General features: G+C 41.5%; 2 protein-coding genes across 2 annotated transcripts in view; one reads left to right on the top strand and one right to left on the bottom strand.

The window, feature by feature from the left end:
- Window positions 1–4,132: 4,132 nt before the first annotated feature.
- On the top strand, window positions 4,133–5,802 carry nrarpa (NOTCH regulated ankyrin repeat protein a). The gene is made up of 2 exons (XM_027162532.2): window positions 4,133–4,301; window positions 4,384–5,802. The coding sequence occupies exon 2, from the start codon at window positions 4,687–4,689 to the stop codon at window positions 5,023–5,025; it is 339 nt and encodes a 112-aa protein (XP_027018333.1). The 5' UTR covers window positions 4,133–4,301; window positions 4,384–4,686; the 3' UTR covers window positions 5,026–5,802.
- Window positions 5,803–12,109: 6,307 nt separating this feature from the next.
- Window positions 12,110–13,397, bottom strand: part of LOC113652993 (alpha-1-microglobulin/bikunin precursor) — a 16,715-nt gene continuing 15,427 nt past the window's right edge. Inside the window, exon 9 of the mRNA XM_047805263.1 lies at window positions 12,110–12,293. Within this exon, the coding sequence (XP_047661219.1) occupies window positions 12,125–12,293 (169 nt within the window). The 3' untranslated portion in view covers window positions 12,110–12,124. The remainder of the gene's footprint in view (window positions 12,294–13,397) is intronic.

The following is a 13,397-nucleotide window of genomic DNA, read 5'->3' as shown; positions in this document are numbered from 1 at the left end:
TGCACATGGACACTTTATACACTATTTACACACCATACTGCACAGTGAGACTTTATACACTATTTACACACCATACTGCACATGGACACTTTATACACTATTTACACACCATACTGCACAGTGAGACTTTATACACTATTTACACACCATACTGCACAGTGAGACTTTATACACTATTTACACACCATAGTGCACATGGACACTTTATACACTATTTACACACCATACAGCACAGTGAGACTTTATACACTATTTACACACCATACTGCACATGGACACTTTATACACTATTTACACACCATACAGCACAGTGAGACTTTATACACTATTTACACACCATACAGCACAGTGAGACTTTATACACTATTTACACACCATAGTGCACAGTGAGACTTTATACACTATTTACACACCATACAGCACAGTGAGACTTTATACACTATTTACACACCATACTGCACAGTGAGACTTTATACACTATTTACACTCCATACAGCACAGTGAGACTTTATACACTATTTACACACCATACTGCACATGGACACTTTATACGCTATTTACACACCATAGTGCACAGTGAGACTTTATACACTATTTACACACCATACAGCACATGGACACTATATACACTATTTACACACCATACAGCACATGGACACTATATACACTATTTACACACCATACTGCACATGGACACTTTAAGGACAATCTTTAAAAACCATACACATTTATGTATATGTATATTTATGCATATGTATATACATTATTTCTCCACCTATGCTTTCATATTTTATATAGTTTTTCTATAGTTTTCTTATATAGTTTATACTGTTTTTATTTATCGATCTCTTTTTGGTTTTGGTTTATTTTTTTATCCTAAATTGCATTCCTTTTATTCTTATACCAGACAGTTGCATAAAGCATTTCACTGCATGACGTACCCTGTATGTATGTGACAAATACAATTTGATTTGATTTGATTTACGGTCCATAAATTTGCTCCATTTGTTTGGCACCGCAGCTATGAGGCAGTTTATTTATATTATACGTTTATATTACTCAAAGTTATCTATCTACAGAAAACTTTGAGTTATATAAACGTATAATATAAATAAACTGCCTCATAGCTGCGGTGCCAAACAAATGGAGCAAATTTATGGACATTTATGGAAATTTATGGATGTATCTTTTATTTTAAAGGAACATTTTAAAGGATAAGTAACCAGCATTCTGTTTCACACATCTTAGATAAAATAGAAAATAAACCACGTTTCCATTTGCACTTTCAAAATGAATAATTGTCTACGTTTGTAAGTTTCAAAGGATGCTATTGATTACATTTGTATGAAACCGAAGCAATGCATGAATCGGTTATTTGATGCTGAGAGAATAAAGTCTTGAAACCTTATATGAAGTGAATGAAGCATGGTTTCCAGAAAAAAGTAACGTCCAGGGCAGCTGTGTAATGAACATTATACATTTTTAATAGCTTGTCTTTGTCCTCGACTCTGGTGACACATGATGAGGATGTGTTAACAGTTAAAAACCGACCATTCAGAGAGAGTTAGTTCTCTATCATTTCTATATGATTCACTATTCCCATTAAAACAGATGATGAGTATGATGCCATTGATGGTGAGGTGAGAGAGCTGGACAGATTAAAGGACTGAGATGCCACTGTCTCACTTTCTTTAGGTTGAGATGAAGCAAGAGCTGAGTCCCAGTGCATCGCCATCAATGGGCAGTCGATCAGCATTGTGAGTAACATAACAATAGCTTGAGGTTAAAGTAATAAATCAATATTTTGCATAACAAAGATAACAGATTATAAATGTTAATCTGTAAGTAGTGGAATGAGAGGTTTTTTTTTTGCAGACTCACAATGCACCACAGAACAGAGATGGGGGACTCGAGTCATATGACTTGATTCGAGTCAGACTTAAGTTGCAAACTTGAGACTTGCTTGACAAATATAAAAAAGACTCGACTTGACTTTGACTTGACATTCATGACTTGAGACTTACTTGTGACTTGCACATGTGTGACTTACTCCCACCTCTGCCACAGAATAAAAAGGGCAGGGCTCGTAGACACCGTAGTTTTATCTGTGTTTACAGACCCACTAGGATTAGAGCTAAAATCTGTCTGCTAATCTGCATCTCTGTAGTGGCATGTTGGAAAATATTTGCACAGAATTAAGGGAGGGATTGTTCAGTCGTTCACTCGTCTGCTGGCCAAACCTCGTACCTGCACCTTTTGATGAAGCTGTGAAACAAAAGCCGAACCACAAATGGATCCATATGGGATATTTCCAGTACAGTATTTTAATAGCATGTGAACTGATGCAGGAAGTGGTCACTTAAATTAATTTTAAACTAAACTCTGTCCTCAGGTTACGGCCAAAAGGTAGTCTGCACTATTAGAAGTAAGGGAACTAAACTACATTTACATACGTATGTATCTTTCATCTGGAAATGTGGAGATTAAAACTGACTGAAGATACATAATTGGACTGTAATTAACTTTCAGCATAATGAACACATTAATTCATATATATTAAAGTACAACATGAATGTGCTTGTCATATGCATAAGCTTATGATTACTTGAAGGAAGAGTACAGATTTTTCTGAGAGTGTTTAAAGGGATTTAATTTAATTGTATATTTAAAACATTGTGGGGTTTTTTTTAAATTATTATTTAGCAAACATACTAATATATAAAGTGCACATTTCTAGACTATATTATAACATGGAACTAAAGATAAATCAAACCTAAACTTTCTCTCTGAAGAAAAAACCCCCACACAGTTGAAGGTGATGGTTTTATTTCAGACAGACAGAGATTTCTGGGTCAGAGCTGTTTGTGAAGTTCGTTTTTGATCTTATGCGCGTTGTGTTAAAACTTTATTAAAGCGGCGCTTCGTTTCTGTTTGGATTTGGTGAGTTTTCTCCAAAAAGAGACCAAAAGTTAGGCAGCAAACAGCATTTGGTGCCTTTGAGATTTTACAGCTCGAACAGTTTAATGAGGCCGGAAGAAAAAAGTCGCATTTTTACTGCAGTAAATGATTAGAGCCGGTTACGGAGCAAACGGTGTGTGTGTGTGTGTGTGTGTGTGTGTGTGTGTGTGTGTGTGTGTGTGTGTGTGTGTGTTTCCACGCCAAACTGCGGTTGTGTGTGTGTTTCCACGCCAAATTGCGGCTGTGTGTGTGTGCATGTGTGCGTGCGTGTGTGTGTCCCGTTCCCACGGTAGCGCGTGACTGTGCGCGCACCTCAGCCTGCAGTCGCACCGGAAGCCGAGCAATTTTTTTTTTTGTTGTTTAGGTTCCTGTGACTGTAAACAGCTGCGACACAGATAAAGCTGGTGGAAACCAATGAGACTGATTTAGAGATCTCTTATTTGGAGGCATAAATTCCCCTAAATACATGAATTCTGTGTTGCTGCTATAAATCTTCCATAACGTTCATGTAAGCTACATGTTTATGTAGAGACATAACTTCTGATTACATTATACACACTCAGGGAATTAAGGAACCTACAGATTTGTTCTTTCTACGTTTACAGATAGTTATGAAACGTCCTGGACGTTCAGGAGATGCATCTGCACCACGTGCACGTTTACAGGTACAGTAGAAGATCCATGAACACGTGCAAACCCAAGAGAAACAGTACAGCTGCGATTACAGACAGAGTTTCAGTAAAGTGGAGGAAACTTTGCCTTATTTAGGATGTAACGTTATTAACAATTGGGGGGGGAGGGTAATTGGAGGTGATATTTTTTCCTCCCTGTTGGTGTACAAACTTACACTGCATGAAGATCTGACACGTTCAAATAAATCAGTGGGTTGTTTTTTAGTCTATTATTATTATTATTATTATTATTATTATTACTATTATTATTATATTTCACTCGTTCTTTAGGTGTGTAGGTTTTTTCATGTGGTGGGAAAAATTTTCACCGTTTGCTTTTTTAAAGCCACGCCTCTCTAGGATTTTAAACCCGAATAAACCACGCCCACCCCCAAGCAGAACCCCGCGACCAATCAGCTTCTCGCGGCTCCTCCCACTCCGCACCGCTCGCGTCTGTAGAGGCCTCATTGTTATGCAAATGAGCGCGTCTGAAATAAGCGCGCGCGCGCAGCTTCTGGTCAGTCTGAGATTGAGACTGAAACTGCTCGAGGAGAGAAGCACACGTGCACGTACACGCACACGTACACGCACGCACACGTACACGGTGCGCGCGGTGGAACAATCTCAACTCTCGAGCCGTCCGGAAAAAAAACAACCCAATCAAACCCACAGGCAAGTATTAATATAATGCGTAAATACATTGTACAGTTTTGTTCTGCTTTCCTAATCAGCGCGTTTTTCTTCTTTATCCCAGGCTTGGAATGTAAGACTTGCTCAACTGAGCGCTGAAGGAGTGTTTCATTAAAGTTGTGGATCATCTGCATGTCCATAAGTGCTGCTGAGATTTAATTACAGAACACAAACCTGCCATAGAAACCCAGTTGCTGCTACAGAGACACTTGTGCGGATCTTTTACGCGTTTGGATTGGGATTCCACTGCTGTCACATTTCTAAGGGATATATCACATTTCTCTACTCTTCCTCCATCACCATCATCACCACGACTACGTCTCGCCGTCCGGAGCCCAGGGACATCCTTTTGCACCACGTTTGCACCATGAGCCAAGCGGACGTGTCCACATGCTCTGCGCCACAGCGGGTTTTCCAAGAGGCGGTGCGCCGAGGCAACACCAAGGAGCTGCACTCCCTACTGCAGAACATGAGCAGCTGTGAGTTCAACGTCAACTCGTTCGGACCTGAGGGCCAGACCGCGCTGCACCAGTCGGTCATCGATGGAAACCTGGAGCTCGTCAAGCTGCTGGTGAAGTTCGGGGCAGACATCCGGCTCGCCAACCGCGAGGGCTGGAGCGCGCTGCACATCGCCGCGTTCGGGGGGCATCAGGACATCGTGCTGTACCTCATCACCAAGGCCAAGTACTCAAACGGAGCGCGGTGATGCATCATGCAACTCTCTCTCTCTCTCTCTCTCTCTCTCTCTCTCTCTCTCTCTCTCTCTCTCTCTCTCTCTCTCTCTCTCTCTCGAACTACAGAGAGACTTAATTTTATTTCTGGCCAAAACTTCAGACTCTGCGCTTCGTTTTATTTACCTAAAAACCAAATTAGCGCCAGGACTGGGCTTCACATGGATAAAACACCTTTAACTAACTCCTGAGTGGTCTGACATGCATGTTCATTGGTACTAAAGCTTTTTAATCGCCCTGATTGTGTCAGAAACATCAGACTTATTTTTGGCGTTTTTTTGCTGTCTGTCTGGATGGATGGATGGATGGATGGATGACCGGTCGCTCCTCAAAGTTACTGATTTTTTTAAATATTTTTTTTGTTTTATAAAAATTACAAATCAAAACACACACACGGATGGCACTTGTGTTATGCTGGAACAAAAGGGAATTTATTTTTTGGGTCAACACTGTTTCTGAGATTCGTTTCTGAAATGCCATGTGGTTATGTGGTTATGTTGTTGTTCGTGTTGTTTTTGCAATCAGTTAAAGCATTTAATTATAAAAGCGTCTGAATAATATTCAAAAATGTATCTGAATAACAGCGTAAAGTGGCGTCATGTTAAAGTACTGTACACAATAGCTTTACTTCTATATCAGAGTAGTTCTGTGTGTCCTGCAGTCACCTACAGCACATGCTAAGAGGTGTGTGTGTGTGTGTGTGTGTGTGTGTGTGTGTGTGTGTGTGTGTGTGTGTGTGTGTGTGTGTGTGTGTGTGTGTGTTTAAAAAAAAGAAAAGAAAAAAACTGCTGCTTTACGCTTTTCACGTCAGGAAAGTTGCGTTTGGAATTTTGACTTTATCTTCTCAGTATTTTTTCTTCTCTTTAATTGTAACATCCTGGTCATTACTGTGAAATACAGGCTGGGCTTTTTATTTATGAAGGTACATGATGATGACGACGATGATGATGGTCATGATGATGCATACACACACATAGATATATAATATGCGTGTGTGTGTTCTTTTTCTTCTTTCTTTTTCTTCCGTGATGATGGTTTGGAGGAATCTAAGCTGCTTCCCCCCCATCACCCCCCTCCAAATTGTGTATAGGTTTAGCTTTTAGTTCTGGATCCTCGCTGTTTTTCTCCTTCATGCTTCCACATCTACCTGTTTGCGTGGCGACACAAAGCAGGAGCAGGAATGGTCTTTATCTCCAACTTTATCTCCTCTAAACCTTCCCACCTTCCCTCTGTGGTGTGTTATGGATCTCTGCATCAGCTACCTCGACTATAAAGTATTCAACTTTTTTAACTTTTTAATGTCTAGTGATCCGTCTCATAACCTCCAGCGTTTTCATTATAATCTTCTCCATTAGAACCTTCATTTGGGATAATTTCCGATAACCAAAAAAAAAAAAAATCAAAACCATAGCGAGTTTTATTATTATTATTATTATTATTATTATTATTATTATTATTATTATTATTATTATTATTATTATTATTAAGTCAATCAAACGCTCAACTTTGCATGTCGCTTGTTTGTTAGTTTAGTTACAGAAGTGGCCCGATTTATTAAATGCAGGGAGATTTTGTTGCACATAAAAAAAAAAATCACGGAGCCTTTATTTTATTTTCTTTTTTATTTGAGTTGATTTTACGCCCCCTCGCGCCTGCTCGGGTAACAGCAGGATCTGAAGCTGCAGAGAGAGACAGAGGGACAGAGTGAGAGTGAGAGATGGACAGAGTGAGAGTGAGACAGTGTGAGTGGGACAGAGGGACAGAGTGCGAGTGAGACAGAGAGATCACAAGTGACTACTGAGCACCACTCCACTCACATACGGTTAAAAAAGACTTATTGCAGGGACAAACAATCTTCAGATGTAAGACAGATGACACGAGGACCTGCGTTTGTGTTTAAGTTTCAGCCTGATGTGTTTCAATGCTGCTTTGTTTTATATTTTTTTGTTTTCTTTTTTAAAAGCCAACAGTGAGTGTGAGAGGAGAAACTGTGCAGTTATAGTGACCTGTATGAAGCCTCCTGAGTGTGTGTGTGTGTGTGTGTGTGTGTGTGTGTGTGTGTGTGTGTGTGTGTGTGTGTGTGTGTGTGTGTGTGTGTGTGTGTGTGCTGCATGCATACCACTGTTGAACTGGTTCTTGCTTGTCTGGCTACGTTAATAAGCCCTGGTTAGACTTAAGAACATTTCTTTATGTAAAAATAAATAAAATAAAATCCTGGAGTAGTTTAACACCAGAGAGTCCGAGGGGATCCGAATAAAACGATGAAATATGCATCGCACGTCTTAAACTTGATAACTTTTTTACTTTTTCTTTTTGGAAAAAAAAAAAGTTGCACTGATGACTGTTCACTCGTTGGCTTTGTGTCAACATTTTTTTTTTTTTTCTAAATAGAAAATAAGAACATTAGAGAAAAAAAAAGCTCCAGGTTGTTTTATCGTCTGTTGTGTATTTGTGTCTCTATATATATATAATGTCTGTGTATAGAAATATATCAATAATAAATAAAATCCAGGGCGCTTTCTTTTCCGAAGTGCTCTCCTGATATTAGGGGAAGAAAGAATACATGTGATGGTAAGGTCAATGTTTTTAAAAAAATGAACCAATGGTTAAAATTGCACGGTGTTGTGGTTGTTTTGGCTCTAATTTTTGTCATAACATTTATGACACAGAGAGCTGAAGTGACTCGTTTAAGGTGAAAGTGAACTGAATTTGAATGAGTAGATTTTGTTTTCTTTCTTTTTTTGTGGACCAAGTTGTTGTGTCTTGTGAGCAAATTGTGAGTGATTTTATTTTATTTGTGTGTGTGTGTGTGTGTGTGTGTGTTGGACATTTGTAACACTGTGATTTGTCGTGTGCTCAGATAACGGAGTGCTGTAATATGTTTTGTACGTTTGTGTACAAGCCAGTAAAGAAAAAATGATTAAACCTTTAAAAAAGGTGTGACTGTGTGACTGTGACACTTTCGCTGCTTTTCTTTCTTCTTTTCTTTCTTTTGTGAAAAGAGAGTCGAGGGCCTCCCTGACCCCGTCCACATTCTCACTCCTTCTTTTGTCATGCGTTTCTCCTGTCCTTTTCATAGCTGGGATAAAAGAACGAGTGCAGGGGGTTGTGGGTAATTTTGAGAAAAAAAGACTAGATTCCTTCACTTCTTTTTTTTTTCTTTTTGTTTTTATAGCCGTCTGGGGAGAAACTCGCTCTTTTCTGCACAAGCATTGCTACAAGGTGAGGAATTCCTGTAAGATGTAAATCATAACTTCACACCACGTCATCTCTCTCTCTCTCTCTTACACACACACACACACACACACACACACACACACACACACACACACACACACACACACACACACACACACACACATTTTTACTTTCTTCATTTGTACATTCCACTTTTATGGGACTCTCTCTGTACCTTTTCAACTTCCTCATACAAAGAAGTGGATAGACGACGAGTTAACACATCCTTTTGCTCTGTGGAAGTAAATTAATGCAGATGTAACACACACACACACACACACACACACACACACACACACACACACACACACACACACACACATACACAGAGCTGGTCCCTATGAGACTTTAAACCTCTGCACTGCATTCCATTGTGTCCTTCAGAGAAACCTGAAGGCATGCAAAAGGTCATGAAAGGTCATCATTGTAATGTTATAGTCTAGATTTTATTTCTCAAATCTCTACGCATGGTGTGTGTGTGTGTGTGTGTGTGTGTGTGTGTGTGTGTGTGTGTGTGTGTGTGTGTTGAAATAATCTTTTATACCATTGAACACTTTTATGTAAACACAAATTATTTATTTATTAAAGCGCTGTAGAACTCAAATCCAGGCCATACAACATTCCAGGGAACGACGGAAAACTCGAAAACCACACATTTTTTCTGTTGCGCTGTTTGGATTTTTCTGAATCCTTCTAAGTGCTTTGAAAAGCTTCACATTAAATGCTGATGGTTTGGAAGATCTGCTTTAATTTTTTGTGGTTATTAATAAAGGCTGTTGGTTCTCAGCGCTGGGTTTCTGCTTGAGGCCCAAGTGAGGAAACACTGCTCTTAAACATGAGCCGTGCTGCTGAAGATCCAGGATTCTTTTTTCACAGCTTTGTTTCCGAGGAAAAGCTTTATGGAAAACTGCCAGTACAGTGAAGGTAGGAGAGATCTCCACATTCCTCAGCTCAGTCCCTGAGAGCCACAGAGCAGCAGAACAAAAGTGAAACAATACTGAAGTCACACAAGGACCACTTTACACCCACACAGAACTGTCTCACTCTCACTCTGTCTCACTCTGTCTCACTCTGTCTCACTCTCACTCTGTCTCATTCTCACTCTGTCTCACTCCCACTCTCTCACTCTGTCTTATTCTCACTCTGTCTCACTCTCACTCTCACTCTCTCACTCTCACTCTCTCACTCTGTCTCTCTCTCACTCTGTCTCATTCTCTCACTCTCTCACTCTCACACTCACTCTCACTCTGTCTCACTCTCACTCCGTCTCACTCTCACTCTCTCACTCTGTCTCACTCTCACTCTCCCTCTGCCTCACTCTCCCTGTCTCACTCTCCCTCTGTCTCACTCAGTCTCACTCTCACTCTGTCCCCCTGTCTCACTTTGTTTCACTCTGTCTCACTCACTCTCACTCTGTCTTACTATCTCTCTCTCTCCCCCCCCCCTCTCTCTCTCTCTCTCTCTCTCTCTCTGTTAAGTTCATTGTAAATTCCAGCTCTGTAGACTGGTGATTTGGAGGCACATGAAGAATCTATTAGAGGTGTCTAAGTGTCTAAGTTTCAGAGTTTTGGAGTTTGTGAGTTGTTCTCTGGGAAACTGGCCAATCCGGCACCGGACAATGGAAATCCAACTCAACAATAACATCCTGCCCGGCGGGGGGAGGAGGGGAAAGAGGGGGGGAGGTCACAGACTGTGGGTCTGGGATATTCTCTAAATGCATGCTGGGAGATCTGGCTACCTGCTGCAGCACTGTGGAGAATAAAAACTTTGGAGTGAAATATTTAAAGCTGGGATGATGACACGTTCTTCGCTCCACAAAACCTCGACTCCTGCTGGTTTTGTTTCCTCTCCAACATGATTTTAGCTCCACAGATTGCTGAGCACTGCACTTCTTTCTTCACATCTTTCTTGAGAATATTGTCTCATTCTTCACATGCGTGCAGACGAGCCACAATGCTGTAAATCCAAACGATCGAATCGACTCGTTCCTCAGAGGTTCCTTCAGTTCCCTGCTCTTTACTTCCTGCTAAAATGGCAGTAAATCTTTTTCTCCTCAGTGTTTCCTCTCCTCCTGTCTCACATCAGCTCTCATTAAACACGTGTAGAGACGTTCAGAAGACAAATGAAGCCGGAAGGACGAGTCAGAGACGTCCTGAGGGTCGTGTACGTGGTGAGGAGGTACATTTTTTATTATTATTTAACTTTTATTTTAACCTCCGGTTTAATCCTCGACTATAAATCAGGAACGTTGAGGTTCAGTTAAATCTCTTCTTATGGACTTTTTTCTTCTTTGTAACTTTCACACAGTGCAGGAAAATAGTTCTGGTTGATTTGTGCCTTCCTGAAGCTTTTGTGGTATCCATCCACCATCAGAGACACACGATTAGCACAAGAAAAGTAGTTCCAGCTCTTTAAGAAGCAACTCAACACATTTACAGCTTCATCTCAGGAGTTCAACCTCTGCACACACACACACACACACACACACACACACACACACACACACACACACACACACACACACACACACAGACACATGAACACACACACACACACACACAAACACACACACACACACAAACACACGAACACACACAAACACACGAACACACACACAAACACACACACTCACACACACACACACACACACACACACACACACACACACACACACACACACACACACACACACACACACACACAAACACACCTACACCCCCACACCCCCCCCTCACACACACATACACACACACACACACAAACACACACACACACACCTCACACACACACACACACACACACACACACACACACACACACACACACACACACACACACACACACACACACACACACACACCAACAACAAATACTGTGTTTAGAGATTAGAGTAATATAACTATAATGACTATATGATGCTTTTTCCACATTCCTCTAAAGGACATTATCCTATGACTGTGTGTGTGTGTGTGTGTGTGTGTGTGTGTGTGTGTGTGTGTGTGTGTGTGTGTGTGTGTGTGTGTGTTTGTGTGTGTGAGGGGGGGTGTGGGGGTGTAGGTGTGTGTCTTTGTGTGGAATCTTTATTAGAAAATATCTTTACTCATTTACATTCAAACCTACGAAGGGGGTGTGGTCTGGATGGTCAGGGGCGGAGTCTTACCAATCTGTTGTAAAAATGAAAGTGATACCTGTCATCAGAGATGGATGTCTAAACAACCAGAGACAGGTCTCAGACAGGCCACAGACAGGCCACACCCACAAGAGACAATCTACAAGTTAGTAGAGTGAATATAAGCTGAGTCAGTCGGAGGTTAGATGAGTCAGTGTCGGTTTCAAATTCACACACACACACACACACACACACACACACACACACACACACACACACACACACACACACACACACACACAGAAGTGGAATTCTCAGCAGAGAAAGTAGCAGTAAAAAGTCAGATCAGATTGCTGAGATTTGTTCTCCATCGAGAACGTCGGAATGAAATAATGCAGAACTAAACTGAGTGACCTCGAACCTGCTGACTTTACACTCACACACACACACACACACACACACACACACACACACACACACACACACACACACACACACACACAGAGAGAGAGAGAGAGAGAGAGAGAGAGAGAGAGAGAGAGAGAGAAGGAGAGAGACAGGTGGCTAAGCCTGTCTTCTCTCTTTGCCCTGCTCTCCTTGTTTTTTTTCTCTACCTTTCTTTCATTCCTTCACTCCATTCTGTTCTTTCTCTAACACGCCCATTCACTCCCTCCATTCTTCTCTCCTCTCCTCTTTTATCCTCCTGCTGAGTTCAACCTCAGTCCTATTCAGCTTCCAGAAAGGCCCCATTGACTAAAGCACCCCCCCAACATACACACACACACACACACACACACACACACACACACACACACACACACACACACACACACACACACACACACACACACACACACACACACACACACACACACACACACACACACACACACACACCTCACACAGCCTGCACTAAGCAGCTGCTATGCTAATTAGCCACTGATGGAGGTATGGAAGAATGAGAGACCTTCCTCATCTCCATATCATACTGAAACTGCAGAGGTGTGTGTGTGTGTGTGTGTGTGTGTGTGTGTGTGTGTGTGTGTGTGTGTGTGTGTGTGTGTGTGTGTGTGTGTGTGTGTGTGTGTAAGCCATTCTCCATACCTACACACTCTTGTATAAAGGCATGTAATGTCAGTATTTTTAGGAATAAACACAGTGTGTGTTGTGCTGTTATGGGAATAATCCAGGTCTTCAGGACGGTGTGATGTAGCAGTGTCACTGTTCCTCTAACAGCTCCACCATGAGGGCTTTATTCCTCTTACACCACAGTGACTTATAAACCTGCTCCTGTTGTCACTCACATCATTCCATCTCCAGTCTCTCAGCATGTGGTAGGCTAGTGGTTAAGATTAAGGCTCCCAATCGGAAGGTTGTGAGTTCGATCCCAGGTCCACCAAGTTGGGCCCCTGAGCAAGGCCCTTAACTTTCAATTGCTCAGTTGTATAAACATGAGATAATGTAAGTCATGCAAGATAAGGGCCTCTGCCAAATGCTGGAAATGTAAATGTATATTCATTTTAGGGGGATGTGGTACCCTAGTGGTTAAGGTGTTGGACTACTGACCCGAAGGTCATGAGTTCAAATCCCAGGTCCACCAAGCTGCCACTGCTGGGCCCCTGGGCAAGGCCTTTAACCCTCAATTGCTCAGTTGTATAATTATAAGGGATTCTGCTAAATGCCATGAATGTAAATATTATTCTGTCTCCTTTAGGAAGCTGGAATCTGATTGGTCAGCCGACGCTTTCTCAGGAGCACAGAGTTTATTAATGCACTGTGGTGATGATTATTTTCCTTTAACAGCACAACACACACTGTTTATTATTTACATAGTACACACTTCTGTATTGTGTGTGTGTGTGTGTGTGTGTGTGTGTGTGTGTGTGTGTAGGCAGCTGGTCTCCTCACTACTGTTCAGTTTTTGTCAGGAGTCACAGCACGGTGTGACCCAGAGGTCCATGTGGCATCTGCCTTCTGTGTGAGGAGGGTGAGGGTGACCCC

This window comes from Tachysurus fulvidraco, chromosome 20 (assembly GCF_022655615.1).
Source record: "Tachysurus fulvidraco isolate hzauxx_2018 chromosome 20, HZAU_PFXX_2.0, whole genome shotgun sequence".
Lineage (NCBI taxonomy): Eukaryota > Metazoa > Chordata > Actinopteri > Siluriformes > Bagridae > Tachysurus > Tachysurus fulvidraco.
This window is presented reverse-complemented; position numbering and strand designations above follow the sequence as displayed.